This window comes from Mus caroli, chromosome 17 (assembly GCF_900094665.2).
Source record: "Mus caroli chromosome 17, CAROLI_EIJ_v1.1, whole genome shotgun sequence".
Classification (NCBI taxonomy): domain Eukaryota; kingdom Metazoa; phylum Chordata; class Mammalia; order Rodentia; family Muridae; genus Mus; species Mus caroli.
Window position 1 is genome coordinate 21,549,717 of NC_034586.1, and position 21,340 is coordinate 21,571,056.

At 55.5% G+C, this 21,340-nt stretch overlaps 4 protein-coding genes across 7 annotated transcripts in view; 3 read left to right on the top strand and 1 right to left on the bottom strand.

Annotated features, from left to right (window-relative positions):
• The first annotated feature begins 528 nt into the window (after positions 1-528).
• Gng13 (G protein subunit gamma 13) lies at positions 529-2,139 on the top strand. Its single transcript, XM_021149124.2, has 3 exons — positions 529-600; positions 1,701-1,832; positions 1,964-2,139. The coding sequence occupies exons 2-3, from the start codon at positions 1,735-1,737 to the stop codon at positions 2,067-2,069; spliced, it is 204 nt and encodes a 67-aa protein (XP_021004783.1). The 5' UTR covers positions 529-600; positions 1,701-1,734; the 3' UTR covers positions 2,070-2,139.
• Chtf18 (chromosome transmission fidelity factor 18) lies at positions 2,067-10,447 on the bottom strand. 2 transcript variants are annotated; one of them, XM_021149122.1, is made up of 22 exons: positions 10,279-10,447; positions 9,973-10,152; positions 9,733-9,880; positions 9,409-9,577; positions 8,930-9,022; positions 8,792-8,844; positions 8,546-8,684; positions 7,583-7,792; positions 7,057-7,154; positions 6,698-6,821; positions 6,458-6,606; positions 6,274-6,367; positions 5,897-5,995; positions 5,699-5,829; positions 5,137-5,284; positions 4,095-4,319; positions 3,861-4,010; positions 3,637-3,767; positions 2,903-3,047; positions 2,690-2,821; positions 2,406-2,463; positions 2,067-2,321 (listed from the first exon to the last, which is right to left on the bottom strand). In XM_021149122.1, the coding sequence occupies exons 1-22, from the start codon at positions 10,367-10,369 to the stop codon at positions 2,185-2,187; spliced, it is 2,904 nt and encodes a 967-aa protein (XP_021004781.1). In that variant the 5' UTR covers positions 10,370-10,447; the 3' UTR covers positions 2,067-2,184. The 2 variants fall into 2 exon arrangements, with proteins under 2 accessions (XP_021004781.1, XP_029326729.1); XM_029470869.1 differs by having other exon boundaries at positions 2,174-2,321; positions 9,973-10,155; positions 10,279-10,421.
• A 301-nt stretch (positions 10,448-10,748) lies between these two features.
• Rpusd1 (RNA pseudouridine synthase domain containing 1) lies at positions 10,749-14,535 on the top strand. Of its 3 annotated transcripts, none has more exons than XM_021149414.2 (6): positions 10,749-10,879; positions 11,235-11,423; positions 11,555-11,678; positions 11,858-11,960; positions 12,085-12,186; positions 13,440-14,535. In XM_021149414.2, the coding sequence occupies exons 2-6, from the start codon at positions 11,242-11,244 to the stop codon at positions 13,847-13,849; spliced, it is 921 nt and encodes a 306-aa protein (XP_021005073.1). In that variant the 5' UTR covers positions 10,749-10,879; positions 11,235-11,241; the 3' UTR covers positions 13,850-14,535. The 3 variants fall into 3 exon arrangements, with proteins under 3 accessions (XP_021005073.1, XP_029326752.1, XP_021005074.1); XM_021149415.2 differs by having other exon boundaries at positions 10,772-10,879; positions 11,213-11,423; positions 13,440-14,529; XM_029470892.1 differs by lacking the exon at positions 11,235-11,423.
• A 4,632-nt stretch (positions 14,536-19,167) lies between these two features.
• The window catches only part of LOC110284322 (mesothelin-like protein), a 12,556-nt gene continuing 10,383 nt past the window's right edge, over positions 19,168-21,340 (top strand). Inside the window, exons 1-3 of the mRNA XM_021150038.1 lie at positions 19,168-19,429; positions 19,986-20,086; positions 20,908-21,028. Coding sequence (XP_021005697.1) covers positions 20,044-20,086; positions 20,908-21,028 — 164 coding nt within the window. The 5' untranslated portion in view covers positions 19,168-19,429; positions 19,986-20,043. The remainder of the gene's footprint in view (positions 19,430-19,985; positions 20,087-20,907; positions 21,029-21,340) is intronic.

The following is a 21,340-nucleotide window of genomic DNA, read 5'->3' on the forward strand; positions in this document are numbered from 1 at the left end:
GTCCCAGTAAGTATCACAAGATTGTCGAACTGGGTTGCCAGCAGTTGTAGCTGACCCAGGAGAGACGGGACTAGCTCCCACTGCTGCATGTCCCACCCCAGGGGAGACCTGCCAAAGCTGTAGGAGCAGCCCAGGGAGCTCTTGGGGTCAGCCCAACCCTGTGAAGGCGGTACCAAGGCCCCAGGTGGCAAGAGTGGGCGGGGCGGCTGCCTGGGCTCCCCGGACTCGGACAGCCCAGCCTCACTCCACAGATCCCTCGGCCCTTGTCATCTCTGCTTTTGCTGTCTCCTCCAAAAGTAAGTCCGATGAACAGAACCCTCACACTGAGGGGGAAACAGACTCCAGGGCTCTAGGGCTTGACCAGGTGGGGCCCCTAGGCTAATTCTAACTACTGGGACCAGGGCAACTGCCTCCGGGCCTCAGGGGCGGGGCGGCCGACAGATCGAGTCCAGCGGCGCAGGAGCCATCGCTGCGCGACGGGGGCGCGTCTGTCCTGCGCCGTGCGCGCCGCCCGCAGTGCCCGTGTGCGCCGCCGTGCGCCTGGCCGGGGGCGTCTCGGGGTGCACCGGCGGCCGGGCTCCGGCGGCGGCAGCAGCGCAGGTAGGGCCAGTGGTGGGCCATGCCCCCAGCCCAGATGCTCCCATTGTGGAGGACCCGCAGCTGATCCTCCGCCCACGTGCCTGTCGGCGTGTGGGGCGCGGGAGAACCTAGCAGGGTGGGGCACTGTAACTTGGGGGTCTCTAGGAAAGGTACTCTGCAGGCGGCCCCACACTACCAGGAATACTAGCCCACCCAACCTCTCACTGGTTCCTTCCGAGCCCTGCCAGGACCTCTTTAGGATGGGCCACTCTAAAGGCTGGGTCCTAGGCTCTCCCCAAGGCCAGCTCAGCTCAGTATCCCGGGATGGAAGCTTTGCCCGGATGTGTCTGGTACTCGGTGCCAGACCCCTCTCAAGGTCGTGGAAGCTGTGATTGGAGGGAGAACCGGAGACTTGGTCTTTTGGAGTGCACCTAGCTAGGGAGGGGTAAAGGGAGGCCCGTTGTTGTGCTCCAACTGACAGCTCTCCCTAGTCAGGTCAGTGACTGGGTCTGAAAACACTGGTCTCAGGAAGGCTACCCACCTCCCAAGTCCTGGGCTTGCTGAAAGGCCTGTGTCCCCAGACATTCTGCACATACCCCACCCTACATGCAAATTGCAGACAAATCCTCCCAGCCCCGCGATTAACTTGGCCTCTCGGCCTCTTTACCCATGCAAAACAGGCATCCAGGAGGGCCAGGCAGCACCCAGCATCTCAGGGTTCTCATCGCACCCAGGGTGTGAGTTAGAAGTGGGTCTGGAAGGAGGGTGGGGGCTGCCCTGAGTACTCAGAAGTCCATTTTTTAATCTCCCTAGGCAGGAATGAGTCTGTCCTCCCAATCCAGGGCTGGGCCTTCTCAGGCTCATTTGCCCAGCCAAGAACGGAAAGTTTGCTCTGCAGCTAATCAGCCCCACTGGGTAGAGAAGGCCCAGGGGTCTTGTTAGTGGGTCCCTGTGGCCCTCTTCAGGCTCTTTGCCAACATCACTCCAGACCTCAGGAAGGACCAATGGGTGGTATGATCCAATGGGCAGCAGCTCCCAGGATCTCCCTCTGTTCTGGGGTTGAGGGTGGCATGGGGGTGGGGGCTGCAGACCCAGCTCTTTTCGCTTCTCCTGCCCATCAGCCTCAGGCTGGCTACCACCGACGCCCCCGACGCCATGGAGGAGTGGGATGTGCCCCAGATGAAGAAGGAGGTAGAGAGCCTCAAGTACCAACTGGCCTTCAAGAGGGAGATGTCGTCCAAGACCATCCCCGAGTGAGTGCCCCATGATGTCTGTCATTTACCTGTCCAGCCACTACTGCCCCTTGTGTGAACCAGGACCTCACACCCCCAGTGGGCAGGTGCCATGGGAATGACCGACACTCACTGAAACTCCCCACTCACAGGCTTCTCAAGTGGATTGAGGATGGAATCCCCAAGGACCCCTTCCTGAACCCAGACCTGATGAAGAACAACCCTTGGGTAGAGAAGGCCAAGTGCACCATCCTATGAGCCTGACCCACACTCTCTGTAAGGTGTGACTTTATAAATAGACTTCTCCGGGTGTCTCTGCTTTAGTCCATTCCCTGTGGGAGCCAGTGCAATCTGATGTCCTGGGGCAGTGGGGCTACAGCAGGTCCCTGATGTACAGGCTGCGCCGAACAGCATTTGAGACGCCCTCGTTGAATCGGAACCACACTTCACTCCTGCCCACTGCCACACCCATGCGCCACTCGTCCGCGTCCTTCCGGGGGGCCTCAACCTCTGCAGGGACCAAAAGGTTGCACCTCAGCAGACCCCAGGCTATGTCTCCNCCCCCCCCCCCTTCCTTCTGTGACCCACACACACCTCTGCTCGGGACTGCCACTTTCCTGATGACCACACGTCCAAAGAAGTCCCTCTCAGGCTAGCAGAAAAGAGGGCCGTCAGGTTGCCAGTGAACAAGCAGGCACACCTAGGCCTTTCCCATGTGAGAGGAGACTCCCAAGGCCTCTGAGCAAGGCCTGCGACTAGGAGGACCTCTACGAACCACTGCCCACTTTCTGAGCTCAACAGGTGGCTCCTTGGGATCGGGGCAAGCCCCACCCTCCGGTAATCATCTTGCTCCAGCCCTACCCCCAACACATACACACCTGCTCCTGCACGGTTGCTCTCTTCATGATGTGTTCTAGGCGCTGCTCATGGTTACGTGGGGCAGGCTGCCTTGTCCCCTTTTCCCCACTGTCTGTCCACAGACTTGCAGGCCCTGAGGAACCCTGGTCCTCCTGAATGGAAGCATGAGAGTCGGCTAGCCAAGGCCAAACCACTGATGTTGTATGCTGTTTCAACACCAGGGACAAACTTACCTGGGGGCCACTTCGAGCCAAGGCCAAAGCCTCTGCCCTCCGCATCTTCTCCATTTCAATCTCCCGGGCAATAAGCTGCTTAGCCTGGTAGGTGAGGGGCTTTCGGGCAGGTAGTTCAGGGAAGCGGCAGACCTCTTCCACATTCCTGCCCAGGTGGGTGAGGCAAGATACCACGGTACCAGTCAGCAGAGGTAATCTGCCTATTGCACCAAGTCTAAGAGCTAGGGTGTGGGGTCAGTAGAGCCAGGGTCTGCCTATGGCACCAACCCATACACCAGATTCAAGATCTTGGGTGTAGGGCAAGGTCCTGACAATGCTACAGCCTAACCCCATGGCAGCTGGGGGTTCTCCAACTATAAGTGGAGAAGACAAGGAACATGCACGGGGCTACAGAAAAGGAGCAAGAACAGGCAGGGACACTGGGACCCTCACTAAACTGCAGGATACCAAGGTTGCTACTGCTGCTGTGCCTCGAGCCCTCTAGAACCCCAAGGAGCTTCAGACACACAGGCTATCCACCCTGGGATGGACAGAGGTTATATGACCCCTACACTGAAACTTGGAATCAAAATTGTGTCTGACGTAGGATGAGGCCTAGTGCCAGCCACATCTGTGCCAGGCCTAAACTGCAACCCACAACACCTTGGACACCTCACCAAGACCACACTGGCTTTGGCACACACACACTGCATGTCCCCAGGTGTCCCCCCTGCCCCAGGCACAGGGGCACTCACGGCTCCAGCTTGTAGAGGTACTGCCCATCAGGTGTGCGCTCCTGATGGTAGGTGAGACTGTAGGCAAGCATGGTGCCCACAAGGCTGGACAACTGCTGCTTCTCACGGGCACTGTACAGCTGTGTGCTCACCTAGGGTCAAGAGGGCACAGGTTGGGCAACTGGACAATGCCCAGAGCCACCTGGACCACAAACTCCACCCTTTCCTCCGTATCTGACACTCACGGGGCGCAGCTTGGGTGCGAGGACATCCAGGAGCAGGCAGAGAGTATCTAGAACAAGGGCCTGTGGTGTGGCCCGGCTACGCGTGGCCGGTGCCATGCCTGACACCAGTGTCTGTATGTGGTTCCTTGTCTGGCTCATCCGAGTCTGGGCCTAGGACAGAAAGTGAGCCGGGGCCAGGGGAGCAGAAACCCCCCAGGAGCCAGACCCTAAGCACAAACTCTGCAGATGGCACACCTCCTGCTGGCTGCTGGGGAAAGTGATTCGTGGCACATGGCTGGAGGCAAAGAGCACGTGGAAGGCCGCAGGCAAGAAGGGCAAGTAGCACAGCAACTGGAAGCTCTGGCCACGGTGGGCAGCCTGCTCCAGCAGGTCATCAAAGGCCAGCCAGTCGAGGGCACAGCACACGGTGCTTAGGCTGGAGTCCCGAAGCCGAAGGCGTAGAAAGTTGTCAAACAGGCCCTAAGAGCGGTGAGCAGGCCATGAACCCTGCAGGAGTAGGCAGGCCCTGACCCCCTGACGCCCTCATCTCCCCAGTGTGTGTGTGCATCAGTCTCGGGACCCTCCCACTAGCTCCTGCTCTGCGAAGTCCAAGGGGTAGGGATCAGCTGCCAAAACCAGGGAAGGACCTTACTAGTCTAATGAAGGCCCTGAGACAAGTGAGGAGGCGGCATGTGCTCCAGTTCTCCACCCTTCCGGAAGTTAGAGCAGAAAGCTACATCCTCAAAATTCAGGACATAGCTGCCCCAGCTTGCCTGTGCGAGTCCAGTTCCCACTGGCCATACCCCATACGCCCTCTAAACTGCTCATTTCCAGATTGTCAGTGGATTCCCAACCACTAATCCAAAGCTGCTTAGAGCTGGAAGCAGCTTAAGCCAGGCCTTTGGGGAGTAGGGGAGGCTATGTCTCTTGCTCAAGTGCATACCTCTCTACCTGCCCTCCATACCACAGGCACCCTCCGGCTACTATCTAGTCCCTGTAAGCCCAGGCCCCAGCATGGACCTCACAGGGCTCTCCAGATGGTTCCCAGTTACCAGCCCAAAACTCATCCTTAGATGCCTAGGCTCCCTGCCTTCTGTCACCTCCAACATTATTCCTTTAGTTCCCTTTTTGGGCCTGAGGGTCCTTCCTTGTGGCCCATCCTTGATCCTCCCCTCCCCTCAGATGCCTGACACCTGTCCATCCACACCCTTTACTTTGGAACCCACCTAGGACATCTCCTGCTTAGTATCTACTCATTTAGTACTAGCGTCACGAGAGCTGAGGTGGGCTCAGGTACCTGGACAACCTTCTCATGCTCGCCCGCAGAGGTGGTCACACGCAGGATGTTGTAAAAGCGCTGGGAGGCCAAGGTCAGAGAGCTCTTGTCACCATCACTGAGCAAGAGAGCGTGGGCTGGCAGCATCAGGTCCTGGCCCACGATTCTCCTGAAAGTAGAGGGTGCTGAGGCTGGGGCCACGCCCAGTGGAAGCAAAGGTGCCGGCAGCCATCCTAGCCACATTCTGTATGCTGGAGGGAAGCCCTGGCTGGCCTGTTTTATATCACTCTGAAGGTACAAGAGTCTCCAAGCAGGGCCATCTAGGAGCAAAAGACTTTCCCTGAACTGACCAGGGTAAGGTCAGGGAGGGTCGCCCTCTAGGCCACAGATTTAGGAAGCTCTAGCCAACTCCCCTTGGGGTAGAAACTGGGCCCCCAACCCAAGTCAGGACCCTACCAAGAGGACACAGTGAAGCCAAACAGCTGTCCTGGAGCCCTGGCGGCATCAGGCGGTGTCTAAGGGCTCTAGGCAACTGAGACATCTGGACCAAGGCTGGCCCACTCATACCACCTGGGCTACCTACCTTTGAGTCCTGGGCAACTGGAAGACCTCTTGCCATACAGAGAACAGCCCCTTGCGCTGGTCCTTCAGGCCGACATGAGTGGTCTGCACAGCCTTCACACTCAGCTCCCGCCGGCCCCTCCCATACAGAAACTGGAAAAGGGCGGAGTAAGCAGCAGCCATCTCACCCCACCCTGCCTCACCCAAGCCACGTGCCCACCTGCAGGGTGTTGATGCAGGCACGGATGTCATTGTCAGTCTTCTCACAGAGGGCAACCAGTGCACCCGGGTCAGAGCGCATGCCATGCTGCAGGGAGATCTAGAGGCGGGATAAGCACTAGAGTGTCTGTCCCTGCTGAGAGGACCCATGCCCAGTCTAGCACACCCTCAGAGCCAACCCTGTGGCACGACCTGGTTCCCTGGATGCCGGTAAACAGCTCTGTGCTGGGGGCAGCCAGAGGGTGCAGGGCAGGTCCCGTGATAGGACTATACTACAACCCGACAGCTCAATACAAGACAGAACCAAGGTGCTCAGAGGGGAGGAACATGGGCGGGGAGATCGGGATAGAAGCTGCCCCCCATCCCTGCCCTGCTGACCTCCTGGAGCCGCTGCACCAGCCTGGAGGGCAGAGTTGGGGGGACGTGGAGCAGAAGAGCCTGCTGCTTCAGCTGCCTCAGAGAAGGTGTGAACCTGCAGAACAGGACCTGCGGTGGGCCACGCGAGAAGGCAGGCCAGAGGACCCTTTTGCCTATGAAGGCCCCATACCCCCACCACACTCACTGATCATTGCAGATGCAGATGATAGGCCTGGTTAGGAGACCCCCCTCGGCCCTGCGCCGCCGCCCCCCTGTGGCCACAGCTGTGCCTCCTTGCTCGGCCTCCTGCGGACCCTTGCGATTCAGGATACCCAAAAGAACGTTGATGGCTGCCTTCAGGGAGGCACACAAGAGGTCAGTAAGCGGAAGCCCCAGTGCGCTCAGCCTGCCTGACCACCCACCCATGTAGAATGCAGAGACCCACCGTGGGGGCCCCGTCGATCTCATCAATAACCAGGCAGTTGGGCCTCCCACCCACACCCAGCACCGACTCCATTTGCGTAGCTGCTTCAATGCGTGTACGGAAGGCCTCCGGGCTACGGTCATCACTGGAAGAGCAAGGCCAAGAGTTACTAGGTAGCAGCCAGCATCCCAGCAGGATGCTATGAGGCGCTCACAGGATGTAGCTACCACCAACTTCAGGGAGCCATGAAAAACATGCCCCAACCCCAGCCACCTACATCCAATATCCAGGACCCTAGCCCCACCCACTAGCCAGGGTTTGAGAACTGCACCACAGGTTCAGCCTCACAGAAGCCCCAGACGAGGGTCTCCTCTACTCACCTTGCATTCATCTCTACCACGCAATACCCTGCATGCCTTGCGACCACATGTGCCAGCGTGGTCTTGCCTAGTCCTGGAGGGCCACACAACAGTGCCACCTACAGTCAGAGAGGAGGACAGACTGCCGATCCCTTAGTCTCCAGGGAGCTCCTGGCCAGTAGCCAGGTACTGGAAAGAAGGTAATCACTGTTCCCCATACCCCAGCCATCACATGAGAACACCCAGAACACTCAGTAGGAGAAAACCCTGTGCATGCAGCAGGTTATGTGGGGACCTGACAGGAACGGAAGCCCGTCCCCCGCTGCCCAGCATCCTGTGCTGACTTTATCTAAACCCTTAGGAGAATGGATTTAACTTCAAACTCACAACACTAGCACTTGATGCCAACCCTGATGTCATTGAACCCACAGACTCTAGAAGAGTTAACGATGCCTCACAGGCTACCCTTCCCCCAAAGAGACGACTGCAATAGCACTGGCTACCCAGAGGGCAAAGCCCTAGGTTCAGATAGGCCAGGTGGGTTTACCTTCTGCCGAGGCCTCTGGCTAGGGTCTAGTTCGGCTTCTAGCATCTCCTCCAGTGCCTGCTCATGGCTTTTCCACTTGCCAGGGGCTGTAGCCTCCTTCCCAACCCGGGTGGGCTCTACACCAGGTCTGGGCTTCCGGGCAGGCCTCTCACGGCCAAACACCACAAGGTCCCATAGCTTCAGCCACTTGAGTAGGCAGCGGTTGGTAAACTGTAAGAGCAAAGCCTGAGGGTGGGCCCACACTTTTTTTTTTTTTTTTTTTTTTTGGTTTTTTGAGATAGGATTTCTCTGTATAGCCCTGGCTATCCTGGAACTCACTTTGTAGACCAGGCTGGCCTTGAACTCAGAAATCCGCCTGCCTCTGCCTCCCGAGTGCCGGGATTAAAGGCGGTGTGCCACCACGCCCGGCAAGCCCACACTTTTAACACAGAAGGTGACACTGAGGCTCAGAAGGCCCAGGCCCTGCTTATCAACAACTTCACTGAGGCCTCACCCCAGGCCAAGCTGGCACCAACTGAGGGAGAGCAAGAGGTCAGGCCAGGACCGTGCTTCTTAACCTGTGGGTCACAATCCCCATGGGAGTCAATGACCCTTTTATAGGGGTCACCTAAGGTCATTGGAAAACAGATATTTACATTACAATTCATAACAGTAGCAAAATTACAGTTATGAAGCAGTAATGAGAATAACTTTACAATTGGCGGTCACCACAACAGAGACACTGTATAAAAGGCCACAGCGTTCCGAAGGTTGAGAACCACAGGGCTAGGACATCCAGACCTCCAACAAAACCCACAGCAGGTCACAGTCAACAAGCAGTAAAACAGGTTTTGTGCTGACTCAGAGTCCCAACATCATCCTTAGCATCCAATGGCCCACCAACACAAACATCAACTGGACCCTGGACCCTTCCCCTTGCTGATACGGCAAGGCGGTCACCCATGAGTGAGAATGGGAGCTCACATCATCACTGAGCAGTTCCGTGTAATGCTGAGGTGCAAACTCATCCACCCAGAGGCAGTGCTGAGCGGTGTCCTGGCCAGGGGCTGGCTCCTCCGCAGGGGGCCCCTCAAGCACAGCCTCCTCTCCTTCAGACCTGAGGCTAAAGAGACACAAGTCCTGATTCACCACAGAGGGGACACAGTGACCGTGCCCACCAGATATGCCCAAACTGACAAGTGTTCCTGGAGTGGGAAGTGTACGAGTCACCTGTGTAGAGTGGCTGAAAGCTGTTGGGCATCCTCCAGCAGTTGTTGCCGTCTCTATAAAAACAGGATAGGCTGGGGTCAGGACAAGTTCAGCCAGCACCAGACTCAACACACAAATTCCCTACTCCACTAAACCTACCTTGCTGTCAACTTGCTCCTTCAAGGAGGCGAAGGGGACACCCAGCAGGTCCAGTTGGCCACAGCCTCGCCAATGGACATCTAGAAGAGAGTTCTGGGCAAGACAGATTTGTCATCTCTGTAACCCTCCCAGGTCATGGAGGCATCCACAGTGCCCCCCCCCCCGCTGACAGAGGGACAGAAATGACCTTTCCTAGTTAGAGAGGAGATGGATACTGCCCTCAGATGGGCCTGGTCCAAGGGAGGTCAGCTTTAGGGTGAAGAGGAAAAGAAAGACAGAAAGCTAATATATGGGGTACAAGGTGGCACTCTAAGGCCACATAGCCTCAAAAGTAGCACTGCTGTTTCCAACACTGGACTACCCGGAGTGCCTGCTTCTAGCAATTCAGATAGGTGAAACTGGCCTCAGAGCCTGCTGAGAGTCTACTGGCAACATAAAAGAACCAACGCCATGACAAACCCCATGCTATGGTCACACACCTGCATCCCAGGGCCTACGAGGTCAGCCCGAAGCACCAAAAAGGCCCGTTCTCCACTTGTGGATGTCACATTGATATAATCTTCTAAGATAGGAGGTCTTCTCAGAACAGGATTGCGGGGACTTGGCAATGTCTGCATGAGGTCTTTGTCAGCATTAGCATCTGTGTACCTAGGAGAGACAAGCAGCTCCCTGTCACTCTCAATGGGGTGCCTGACCCGCACTCACTCCTCTTGCTGTCCCGTCCCATAGACATCCACTTCCAGAGCCTCATCCTGGGACAGGCAGCTTTCCAAGTCAGAATTACATGCCCTTAAGCAACACACCCAGCATCCCACATCTCAGGGAAGACCTCTGGACTCGGTGGAGGGGTAATGTCCCCAGGAGGGGAATCTGGATACAAGAGCTCCTCCATATCTGGCTCAAAGTTCAGCTTCTTCACCACGTCCAACCTGGGCCGTTTGACCATGGGGCCTGCAGAGACAGAGGCAGAAAGAGGTGAAAAAATAGAAAACTGATCCTCAGAATTCCCCGACTTTAAGTGCTCAGTCCCCAATCGGACATACTGGAGGGCGCGAGCTGGTCCCTACGAACATTCTTTCTAGTATTGCGGCTGACATTTCCTGGCGACCCTGCGGGGCAGGGCCGCGGGACAGTGTCCCCACCAGCGATGGCCTCTTCGAAGGTTAGCGGAGGGCGGCTCGCTGGAGTTTGGAGGGTCCCAGGAGGAGCCAGGTCCCGTGTTCCTGCTGAGACAGAGGTTGACAGCAGCAACACACATCAAGAAGCGAACTCCCAGCCGTTACCAATCCCATCCACACAGCTCTCCTTGCTGCAGCAGGATGCAATCACGACCCGGGACCCGCGCCCACCTTCCAGTTCAGCCAGCACTTCGAGCTCAGCTGCGAACTGGTTTTGGAAGTCATCCTCCACACCATACAGATCTTCCTCGTAGTCTTCCATGGAGCCAGGCCACAATTCCCACAGCTCAGAGTCCCTCAGAACTTCCCGCGCCGCCGCCACCGCACGCTACCCCTCCCCGAGAGCCTCCAATACCGCCAATCAACAGCCGACGTTCCCAGAGGCGCCCGCCATTGGCCAGCGGGGAAGGGCGGGTCTTACTCCCAGAGGGCGGGAGGAGAGGAATAATAGTTCAATGGTTGAAGTGGAGGACCTAGAACGCTTTCTATTGGCCTGTACAGTAAGTAATCCGTGGGGGAGGCGGGGAAATAGGTGGGACTAAAAAAGCGCGTGCGCAGACTATTCGGGTAGGGCCTTACCATTCTTCAGTGGGCGGAGCTCCAGGCCCGGAATACCATTGGCCAGTACGACCATCCATTAGGAAAGTGGAATGGGCAGGGTGAAAAGGCGGAGCTGCGCGCCAGCCAGGCCAAGACCTGGTTCCTAGTATAGGGAAGCAAGGTTGGATGCAGAGCTGAGAAGTGACATCCTGGTCCCTTGGCCCTGTTGCAGGTAAGTCCTAAAGGGTCTGCCTGTGGTCACAGGCTGGTGGGAGGCAAGTTAGGGAGCGCTTGAAGTCCTGGGTGGTCCTGGGCAATAACCTAGCGTGAAGTGTGTAGGCGTGAGTTGGACAACCAGGCTGTTTATTTCACTTCAAGTCAGGGAGAGCTCCCTAACCCTGAGTCCATGGCAAGTCAGAATCACCTGACCTTGGCCAGACTCCCATTCCGGAGCTGACACCCCTGGCATGGGCCCTTGTGGAAGACATAAAGGGTTCCAGCAGGTGCTGGCCCCAGTAAGTGTGCACAGTACTTGAAGTCCAGGTCAGGCACCCTCCTACCCCAGGCTCACTCCCACCTGCGTGCAGCCCCACCATGGAGCCTGGCAGCATGGAAAATCTGTCCATCGTGTACCAGAGCAGCGACTTCCTGGTGGTGAACAAGCACTGGGACCTGCGCATTGATAGCAAGACCTGGCGGGAGACCCTGACCCTACAGAAGCAGCTCCGACATCACTTCCCAGAGCTGGCTGACCCTGACACCTGCTATGGGTTCAGGTACACAGCCAACATGGAGAGCCCCACTGCAGCATCCTTCCAAAGGATGCTGGGACACTGGACTCTGCCACAAAGGTGCTAACCAGAGCACCACAGGGTCCAGCCACTGCTGCTCTTCTGCCCGTTCCCAGGTTCTGCCACCAGCTGGACTTCTCCACCAGTGGGGCACTGTGCGTAGCCCTGAATAAGGCAGCTGCGGGCAGTGCTTATAAATGCTTCAAGGAACGGCGAGTCACCAAAGCCTACCTGGCACTGGTAAGTCCTGGCCAGTTCCTGGGATGCTGTGTGGAGACCCAAGGCTCACAGCCTACTCCAGCAGGCCTCTCAACTCAAGCTCCGTGCCAGGCTTATGTGTCTACCTAGAGCTCAGCCACATTCTTCTCAGAGATGACAGTGTGGCCCAGTGAGCTGCATGTGATGTCCTTGCTCGACAGGTCCGAGGCCACGTCCAGGAAAGCCAAGTGACGATCAACTATGCCATTGGCAGGAATAGCGCGGAGGGGCGGACCCATACCATGTGCATCGAGGGCACTCATGGTAATAGTGGTTTGTTGTGGGGGCCATGGGCATGTCTCCAGAGCCTGCGTGAATGGGAACGGCCAGACAGGTGGAAATTGGAGTTGGCTCAGGCTGTAGGGCTTACACTTTACTTTTCATCTAGGTTGTGAGAACCCAAAGCCAAGTCTCACAGAGCTGCTGGTCCTGGAACACGGCCTATATGCTGGTGACCCTGTGTCCAAAGTGCTGCTAAAGCCACTTACAGGTATGTCCAGGGCAGGAGTTCATCATATAAGAAAGGACCCTGAGGTATAGGCATTGTGGCCTGCCTGGGGGTATACCAGGTGTGCGGGCAGAGCCGATAGCAAGATCCTTGCTGGTGTTTGCATGTACCCTGGCTGTCAAGCTGATCTCTCCAGCTAGATCAAGGGTCTGTCTCCCTGGCTATGCCCTTATGGCCCACCCCGACCAATCTCTTGACCTGAGTCCCAATGTCTGATTTGTAGCAAGAAATATAATGAATCCCATACCAAGGGCCTGCCCCACCCTGCCCTGCCCTGCCCTGCCCTGCCCTTCCTTCGTAGTGGCACAGATCTGCAAAGCAGCTAATCAGAAGAGAGCCGAACTTTTCTTTCTTCTTTTTTTCTTTTCTTTCTGTGAAGCTTTGACTGCCTTGGAACTCACTCTATAGACCAGGCTGGCCTCGAACTCTGCCCGCCTCTGCCTCTCCAGAGGGAGTAAAGGTGTGTGCCATGACAGACTAGCAAGGGGTTCATTCTTTAAAAAAGAAGACTGGGTAAGCAGGTGTGGTAGCATTTGTAGCACCCTAGAGATAGAGGCAGGAAGATCAGAAGTTCACGCGCATCTTTAACTACGTGAGGTGGCTCAGCAGGCGAAGGCGCTCTCTGCCAAGCCAGACAGTCTGAGTTGGAGTCCCAGACAAACATGGTGGAAGGAGAGAGGAGAATCTTAGAAGGTGTCTTCTGAGCATTGTGAAATGGTGGCACACGCCTTTAATCCCAGCACTTTGGAGGCAGAAACAGGCAGCAGATCTCTGTGAGTTTGAGGCCCATCTGGTCCAAGACAGCCAGGGCTAGTTTGAGGCCAGCCTGGTCTACAGAGTGAGTTCCAGGACAGCCAAGGCTGCACAGAAAAGAAAAGAAAAAAAAAAAAAATATATATATATATATATATATATTTATATATACCCTGTCTCCAAAAAAGAAAAAAAAAAAGGTTGTCTTCTGATTTACTTCAACAGTGTAGCATCAAGCAGGCACATGTAGGAACAAAGCACACACACTCAAAATTAAATTATTCTTTAAAAAAAGGGAGAAAGAAGACAGTTCATTCCTCAGCACTGTAACACACAGCAGCAAGCCGGGGGGTGGGGTGGGGGTGGGGCCTGCCCGGAGACTCCACAGCCAACCCAGAGAACTTGTTGGATACTGTAAGAGCAAGGGATGTGACAAAGAATGGCTTTCCTCCCAGCCTGACCTCCCGTCCCTGATCCCATAGGCCGGACACACCAGCTTCGTGTGCACTGCAGTGCCCTTGGCCACCCTATCGTGGGTGACCTGACTTATGGCCAGGCTGAGGACCAGGAGGACCAACCTTTCCGCATGATGCTGCACGCCTTCTACCTCCGCATCCCCACACAGGCAGAGTGCGTGGAGGCCTGTACGCCTGACCCCTTCCTGCCTGCCCTCGATGCCTGCTGGAGTCCCAGTACCTGTGTTCAACCCCTTGAACAGCTCATCCAGGCCCTGAGGACTGACCCTGACCCCGACCCTATGAGTGGAGAGCCAAGGCCCTGCAGCCCCTCCACCCCACAGCCCAGGCCAGGTCGGCCCCCTCCTGAGACGGAGGCACAGAGAGCATCGTGCCTGCAGTGGCTATCAGAGTGGACACTGGAGCCAGACAACTAAGGGCCTCTGGGCGTTGGGGGTTGAGAACTATACCATTCAGCAGCTAGGCAGCCATGATTGCTGAGGACAGGGTTTTTGGGCAGTGGGAGAGATGTCCAGTAGGTAAGTCTTCTCTCGCTCGGCATTTCTCCAGAGGAAGCTCAGGTTTTCCTTCTGGTACAGCTTTCTGCCTCTTTAGCCCCAGGCTTGCCCAAACCCCTAGCCAGGAAGGGCAAAGCCAGGAACAAGGATCCCCCAGGGCCCCACAGTGCCTGAGAAGGACCATCCTGGCATTAGCCTACCTGGACTTGGGTCACCTGCAGCCCCCAACCTGTCTCTTGCTGCCTGCCACTGTCATGTGCCTTTGCCTTTCCTGAACTCTGCCAGGGCCTCACCTCCTCTGCCTGCATCTAGCGCTTGGCCCCAATGCATGGGAGTGTGTTGGGGCATCTACAGAGGCATCCTCCATGCATGCCCAGTCCTCTAAGCCTGCCATGGATGCCGCTTCTGTTCTATGGGCTCCTAGCTGGAGCGTTGACATGTCACCACCTGCCTGGCTTCCACATAGCCATAGAGTATCAGCACCAGCCTTCGGGTCCTCTCCTGGGAGCCTTCTGGGCTTCACATGTCTGCCACAACACAGCCACAGCACCCTGGCTGTAGCTAGGGTCTAGGATTAAGAATAAATGTTCAGTGATCAATCTTGAGAGTGATCATGAGCATGTCTGGTGTGGGGTACCCTTGACTGAACCTGGTAGACCTCTAGCCCGTGACTGCTTAGCAGGACCCACTATAGACCTCAAGGTCATGGCTGCTGCCGCCCTTCCTTGCTCACAGGCGATGAGAAACTTGAGGGTTCTCAGTAGGGACCAGAAGATGGGTCTTAGGCCCAGGCCCCAGAAGACGCCTCCCAGTTAGGAGCATTATAGCAGCTTTCAAACAGCCTCTGGGAGAGCCACTGTTCATGTTGGCCTGTAGCCTAGGTGCCCAGCGTCCCAGTGCTCATGGGAGGGACATCACAAAGCCAATGTTCCCTCTGAAGTCTGCCTGGCTACTGCTCAGTCCCTCCCCGTTACAGTGTCTTCTCAGCTGCCCCCACTCTTGGCTTTGGACTACAACTCCCGTGATGGACCAGACCAGAAGCCATGCCCACTAGATCTTGGTAGAGATTTCATGGAAACCAGGGCCATGAGGCCCTGCTTCTGCTTCCTGTGCCTCAGTTTCCCAGTCTGCAAAAGGAGAGCTTGGAGTAGACTGGAAGGCTGTGCTAGCCCCCACTGGCCACTCACGAGGTTTTGTTTTTTGTTTTTGGTTTTTTGGTTTTTTTTCCTTGTCTTTCCATGGGGAGACACAGTTCTTTTCCTGTTGTGCCTCAGGATGTCCCTCGGTTAGCACAGGCCTAGTCATAGTGGTCATCTGGAGGGATGGCTCTGCAGCCCCAGGGCACTGGGCACTCACTTCCCTGGCAGCCAACTCCTAAGCTCTCACCTCTCTTCAGCAGCTGTCATACCTGTTATCACCACATGGGGGCACTGCTGGGTCCTGTCTGCCACTGGACTCTAAGGAGCATGCTCCACAGCCTGTGACCTGTAGGGAGTGGGGCTGGGCCAACCTCACAACTTTATGGTTCTCAGGGGTTCTTCTCTGTCTGGCCTCAGGCAGGGATCTATCAAGACTCCCAAAAGACTTTCTTCAGGAAGCTGAGCACCAAGGCACATGCCAGATACGGGGGCAGCTCCTGCATAAGGAGGCTGCTTTCAGACAGAAAAGAGAGAGCCATTGCCTCTGAGAAGCCAAGCCAGCACCAATGGCAAATTATCCCAGAGGGAACAAGGCTGGGCTTAGCTCAGCTTAGCATTCATGAAACCCTGGGTTCCAACCCCAGCAGTACATTCAAGCAAACAAAGCAACAAACAATCCTCTATATGGTGGTGCACACCTGTAATCCCAGCACTCAAGGGTGGGAGGCAGAAGATCCCAAGTTCAAAGTCACCCTCAGCTACATGGCAAGGTAGAAGCCAGCCTGCTGGGAGAAAGCCTGTTTTAAAAAGCAGTTTTGGGGAGGGCTGGAAAGACGACTCAGTGGGTGACGACACACATGCTGTGAAAGTGTGAAGACCTGAGTTTTGATCCCCAGAAGCCACACAAAGCCAGACATGCGAGCTCACAGTCCCAAGTTTCTACTGTGGCATGGGAGGTAGAGACAGGAGACTCCTTGGAAGGGTATGGGCCAGTTAGCCTGGTGTATGCAACTCTGAACTATAAGACTTATCTCAAGCCGGGCAGTGGTGGCGCACGCCTTTAATCCCAGCACTTGGGAGGCAGAGGCAGGTGGATTTCTGAGTTCAAGGCCAACCTGGTCTACCGAGTGAGTTTCAGGACAGCCAGGGCTACACAGAGAAACCCTGTCTCAAAAAACAAAACAAAACAAAAAAACAACAGCAACAAAAAAGACTTAAGCAATATGAAAGACAAGGCAAGACTAACACTTGACAGGACTGTCTTCTGATCTACACACATGCAATCACATTCATACATCCATAAACACATACATGCACTCACACATACACACGTGCACTCATACATAAACGTTTACTCATGTGCATACACACAAACACACATGCATTCACATACATAAACACACACATGCACTCATACATATACACATAGACATGCGCATGCATTCACACACAAGCACATACATAAACACATGTGCTCACATGCACACACATAAACGTGTACTCATACATACACATAAACACATGCACTCACATACATACACACACTTAAACACACACATTATTACAAAGAGAAAGCAGCAAATCCCCCATGGTAGGCATGGCCCTGGTGGAACAGGAAGCAAAGCAGTGACTGGCATCATAGCCAGCACCCTCCAGGGCACAGGAGCTTCAGGGCCAATGCTCCTCTCAACTTCCATGACCCATCCTACCTCCCAAAGGACAGGCCAGCTATGGGAGCAAAAGAATGCAACCTCATGCCACAGGCTCTGCCAGACTTGAGCTGTGCCAAGTGCCTAGGCAGCACCAGTATACCAGCTATAGCCTGCCCTCGGGGGGAGAACACCAGTGGTCAGTGTGAGGGGGAGGAGAGGTCTCTGAACTATCCCCGTAGCCAAGTACAGAGTGGAAAGTTGAGGCCATGGAGAAGTGAGATAGATGGAAGGCAGGCAGACAGACAGAAAGACAGACAGACCAAGTTGGAGGAAAGTTGGAACAGAAGGCCTGGGCCCTGCTCCAGAAAACACTCCAAAAACTATGTCTGCCTAGAAAAATCCCAGCCAGTCCTCATGGTCTCCTGGGCCCCTGTACCTACTTGATTAGCACCTGCTGCCATGCCAGATGGGATGTCACCTGCTGAGGCTCCAGAGTCCCAGTGGGGGACCCACCTTTGCACATTCGCCCTCATCTGTGGCTATGAGGCAGGCAAGGTTGGAAGGATATAGATCAATTAATTATACAAGGCTCCTTGGAGGAGGGGCCATCTAAGACAAGGCCAACCTGGCCAACACTTCAGACAAGGTCAAGCTAAGCAGGGGCAGTGTGCTGAAGGCCTTGCCCAGGGCTCTCTGGCAATGGCACTTACTGTGTGCCCTAGAGCCACTCACTCAGCCTCTCTGGGGCCCCCTATACTCAACTGGAAAGTCAGGATTTGAACTAGCGCAAGGCTGTGGGAGGGTTCAGTTAGCCACAACAGAAGAGAGGGATGGGATGTGGCCATATCAGCTATGACTCTACTGTTATGATCATTTGTTGATCCTGGGCCTAGGGCTGCCCTAGAGGTCAAGCCCACACTGGGCAGCCAAGTATGTGACCTCTGCCTAAGCTAGAATGTGGAAACTCTCCTTCCTCCAGCCTACCTGGGCCCTGGAGGTAGGTGGAGACCCTCACCACATGACACCTCCTCCCAGGAGCCAGCTTCGTGTCCAGAGCAGCCTTTTAAGCCAAAGCAGGAGATGTAAGTTAGTGGTGGAGGACTTGACTAGCATGCTCAACTTCCTAGGTTCGATACCAGGACCACAGATGAATACAACAAACACAAAACAATTCCTTAGCCAAAACCAAGGTCAAACCAAGGTCAGCAATGGAGTTAGGCTCCATTGGCAGTCTGCCCTTGACCCCAGGTTAATACTGGGGCTCAGGGTCAGCCTATCCACTATATTTGGAACACTTTTCCAAAAGTGTCCCCAGGACCTTGCCCTGGCCTCCTGCTCCACCTTCCCTCCAACTTGGCCTGTCTGTCTGTCTGTCTGTCTTGCCTCCCAGAATGGAGGCCCCTAAAGTGAGTGCCCCTCACTAGTGCCAAATGTAGCTGCTGGGGACCGCTCTGTCAGTCACACTAGTCCAGACAGAAGCCCAGGAGCCCTGCGAGACTCATTCTGAGGAAGACTCGGAAACAGCCAAGCCATCTGACTCAAACCTAACGGGGCCCCCACCAGGCAGGACTCTGGGACTCCTGGGGGGACGGTGATCGGCTGTTACCACAGCTCCCAGCCTCGCACGGGCTACAAAGCAGACTTGGTGTTTACCTTTGGGTGCAGATGGTGATTGTGTGGCTTCAGACCAACACTTCAGGGGTTCAAGGCCCTGGAGCCTTCCTTCTTACTTCTCCACGGCCCCTTCCGAAGTAAGAGCTTCAAGTAGGCAATGGTCAGGGCTATGAGTCAGGAACCAGCTTGGGACACTCAGGACCCATCTGCTTCAGCCCAGAGGCTGCATCTCAGGATACACTCCAGCGGGTAGGCTGGAAGCCCCCGTGCATGCCTTCCTCTTACCTCACCCTCTCAGAGGCTTGCCTGGTGGAGCCGTCATCTTGGCCCTGGTGCTGATGATGGTGACCTGCGGTTTTGGCAGCAGCTTGTAGGCCCTGAGTGAAGTCATCCACTGGAATAGATGTCCAATGTATGCCTCTCTGCACACTCGCTCTGCTTCCCAGCCCACATGTCTGCATGGCACTGGGTTTTAGCACCCAGAGGATGGCGATGCCCACCTACCATACTTGTCTGTGTATGCCTAATGTCCAGTGTGGGAGCAGCTTGCATGTTTAAGCTCTGGGGATGCACAGTCTGTTCAGATACACCTATGTGCTCAAAGATGAGACATGCGTGAATTCAGGCTGCCCCTTGTCACACCCTGAATGAAGCTGGGCCTCCAGGGGAGGGTGTGTGCTGGGTGCCTGCCAACCCTGAGCTCAGCCCAAGCTCAGCCTGAGTTTCTCCTGGGGCTGAAGAGCAGGTGCGTGCTATGCCTGGGCCCAAGGGGTTGATACAAGCATTACCTGGCACAGTCTAGTCTCCTTCCCACAGGCCTGCCTGGCAGGTGTCACAACCACAGTAGATTGACTAGGCAGAGCCATCCCGGGCTGCTTCCTGGGCCAGGCTTACAGATGATCATGAACTGTGACAGCTTTACCCACACCAGCCCTGCATTCTGGGACTCAGCTGCAAGGATCGACAGAATCTGAGCCTGGACCGCTGGCATCCGGAACACCTGATCTACTATATCATGTGGCCATCTGGTCAGAAGTAGCCTCTCCCCTGCTCTGGACAGAACCTTCACTACTAGACTCCATATTCCTGCTCAGGTAAGACCTGACACCAATTAGACCACAGTGTTGCAGACTCCCAAGCATCTGAGCGTGTTTTGCTCCCTACGCAGGGTAGTGGCCTTCCTGTGTACCTCTTGGGCCTCCTAGAGTCAGAAGGTCGTAGGGACCCAAAAGTCATCAGGCTGTACACCTTGTGGGAGGGAAAGTCCCTGGCATAAGGCACCCCAACAGCTCAAGCTGAGCCCCGGCTTGTCTTCTAGAACTGAGAGCTCAGAGATCTCTGAGGGTTTGGGCCACAAGGCATGGGGGCACCTCTCCCCCACTGCTTGGGAGATTCACTGTTTGTGAGATTTGCTAATTGGATACAAGGCACTCATGGGTCCCCGGGGCCCAACCTGTGATAAGAAAGACCAGGTTCTCTAGCTTTCCTCCCCTGCCACTCCCTGGTGTTGTGACGTTTGTTTGCGGGGCTGTTTTCCTCCCCAGGCAGGTACCCTTCGAGATGTTAATACTAGCTCTCTTTCTATTTCTCTCTCCCTTTCCATCTCCCGTGGAACTAACCTGAGTCACTCCCTGCCTATTATCCAGCTAGTCCTGGACCTACGACCCACAGCCTTCGGGCTTCCCTGCTTTGAGACACTTCAGCCAGGATGAGCAGAACTCTCCGACTGTCAGCTATGGGCTCCAGAGTGGGTGAGAAAAAACTTCTACACAGAAGGGGATACCTTGGGCCCTTGGGTAGCTATGGGTCATATTGCTGCAGAGGCGGGTATTGACGCTCTGGCCGTCCCATCCACATGAAACTGGATCTGGGGACCCGCTGCAAGGGAAGGAAGGGAGGAGGCTGAGCTCCCTGGGACACAGGACAGCTAGTGTGGTACAAAAGAGCATTGGAACCACAGCTCCACCAACACAGTCCTAGGAGGTCCTGGTGTGGACAAGATGGGGCTGTGGCAGGGGCCACCACTAGTCTAGGCAGAAAGACATAGACCAAGCCCTCTTTGGTAGTTCCTGCATAAACCAGGCCAGGCTCCAAGGAGACAGTGAGACAGAGACAATGGCCCACAGAGAACATCAGAGCATGGCCATCTTCCATAGGCCCTGTTGCTGCGGCATAAGAGATTTTGCTAAGAGTCTGCTCTGTGTCGCTGGAAACAAACCCCTTCCTCCTGGGCTGGGAGACCCTTTTATGTCCCACTACAGAAATGAGGGGCTTAGAAGAATATGGAGCCAACCCTCTGTCTCTGAGTTTTGGGGTCTCAGTGTTCACACTATAAGCACACAGAGCAACAATCAAGGAGGCACTTACACACATGTACGCGTGTACAGAAAACATACACATACTTGCAGATACTGTGTGTTCCAGCAGACATACCACATGCTGGCCCAGGCTATGTACACAGAAACTGATAAGGCTCTGCCAGCCCCCTCCAGGTCATCCATTCTAAGAGGAGCTGTGGTTGAGGTGGTCACAGGGAACTCCTTCTCATGGGCTCACCAACGCTCTGTTGCAGGTGCCCTGGCAAGTCCTGGTCTCGCCCTCCTCCTGTCCCTCACCGCCCACTGCTCGGGTCCTCAGGCTAAGGGCTTGCCCAAGGGAGGACTGAATGCAAGTGAAGCCAACACATGGGTCAGGTGAGCAAAACCCAAACTGGGCAAATTGTTTTCTGAAACACGGCATGAAGAGAAGTGGTCCTGAGAAGGTCTGTTGATGGTCCCAGGAGGAGGGACTATGTCCAGGGTCTGTACATAAGGCTCACACAGGGCCACCATTTGCCATCACTGACCTAGAGGGCATAGCCTGACTTCAGTGACGATCGCCGTTCTGCTTCCGGTGTCCAGTGTCAATTATACGACAGCAAGTCCCTGGCCATTGTCAATAGTGTGGACATGATCACAAGAAGCCTCAACCGCCGGGCGTGGTGGCGCACGCCTTTAATCCCAGCA

Coding starts and splice junctions, on each gene's coding strand:
- Gng13 (XM_021149124.2), top strand. CDS start 1,735: ATGGAGGAGTGGGATGTGCCCCAGATGAAGAAGGAGGTAGAGAGCCTC. Junction 1,833..1,963: donor TCGTCCAAGACCATCCCCGA/GTGAGTGCCCCA, acceptor CCCCACTCACAG/GCTTCTCAAGTGGATTGAGG.
- Rpusd1 (XM_021149414.2), top strand. CDS start 11,242: ATGGAGCCTGGCAGCATGGAAAATCTGTCCATCGTGTACCAGAGCAGC. Junction 11,679..11,857: donor CCAAAGCCTACCTGGCACTG/GTAAGTCCTGGC, acceptor CTTGCTCGACAG/GTCCGAGGCCACGTCCAGGA. Junction 11,961..12,084: donor GTGCATCGAGGGCACTCATG/GTAATAGTGGTT, acceptor CTTTTCATCTAG/GTTGTGAGAACCCAAAGCCA.
- Chtf18 (XM_029470869.1), bottom strand. CDS start 10,369: ATGGAAGACTACGAGGAAGATCTGTATGGTGTGGAGGATGACTTCCAA. Junction 9,023..9,408: donor TCGTAGGCCCTGGGATGCAG/GTGTGTGACCAT, acceptor TGTCTTGCCCAG/AACTCTCTTCTAGATGTCCA. Junction 7,155..7,582: donor GCCAGAGGCCTCGGCAGAAG/GTAAACCCACCT, acceptor CTCTGACTGTAG/GTGGCACTGTTGTGTGGCCC.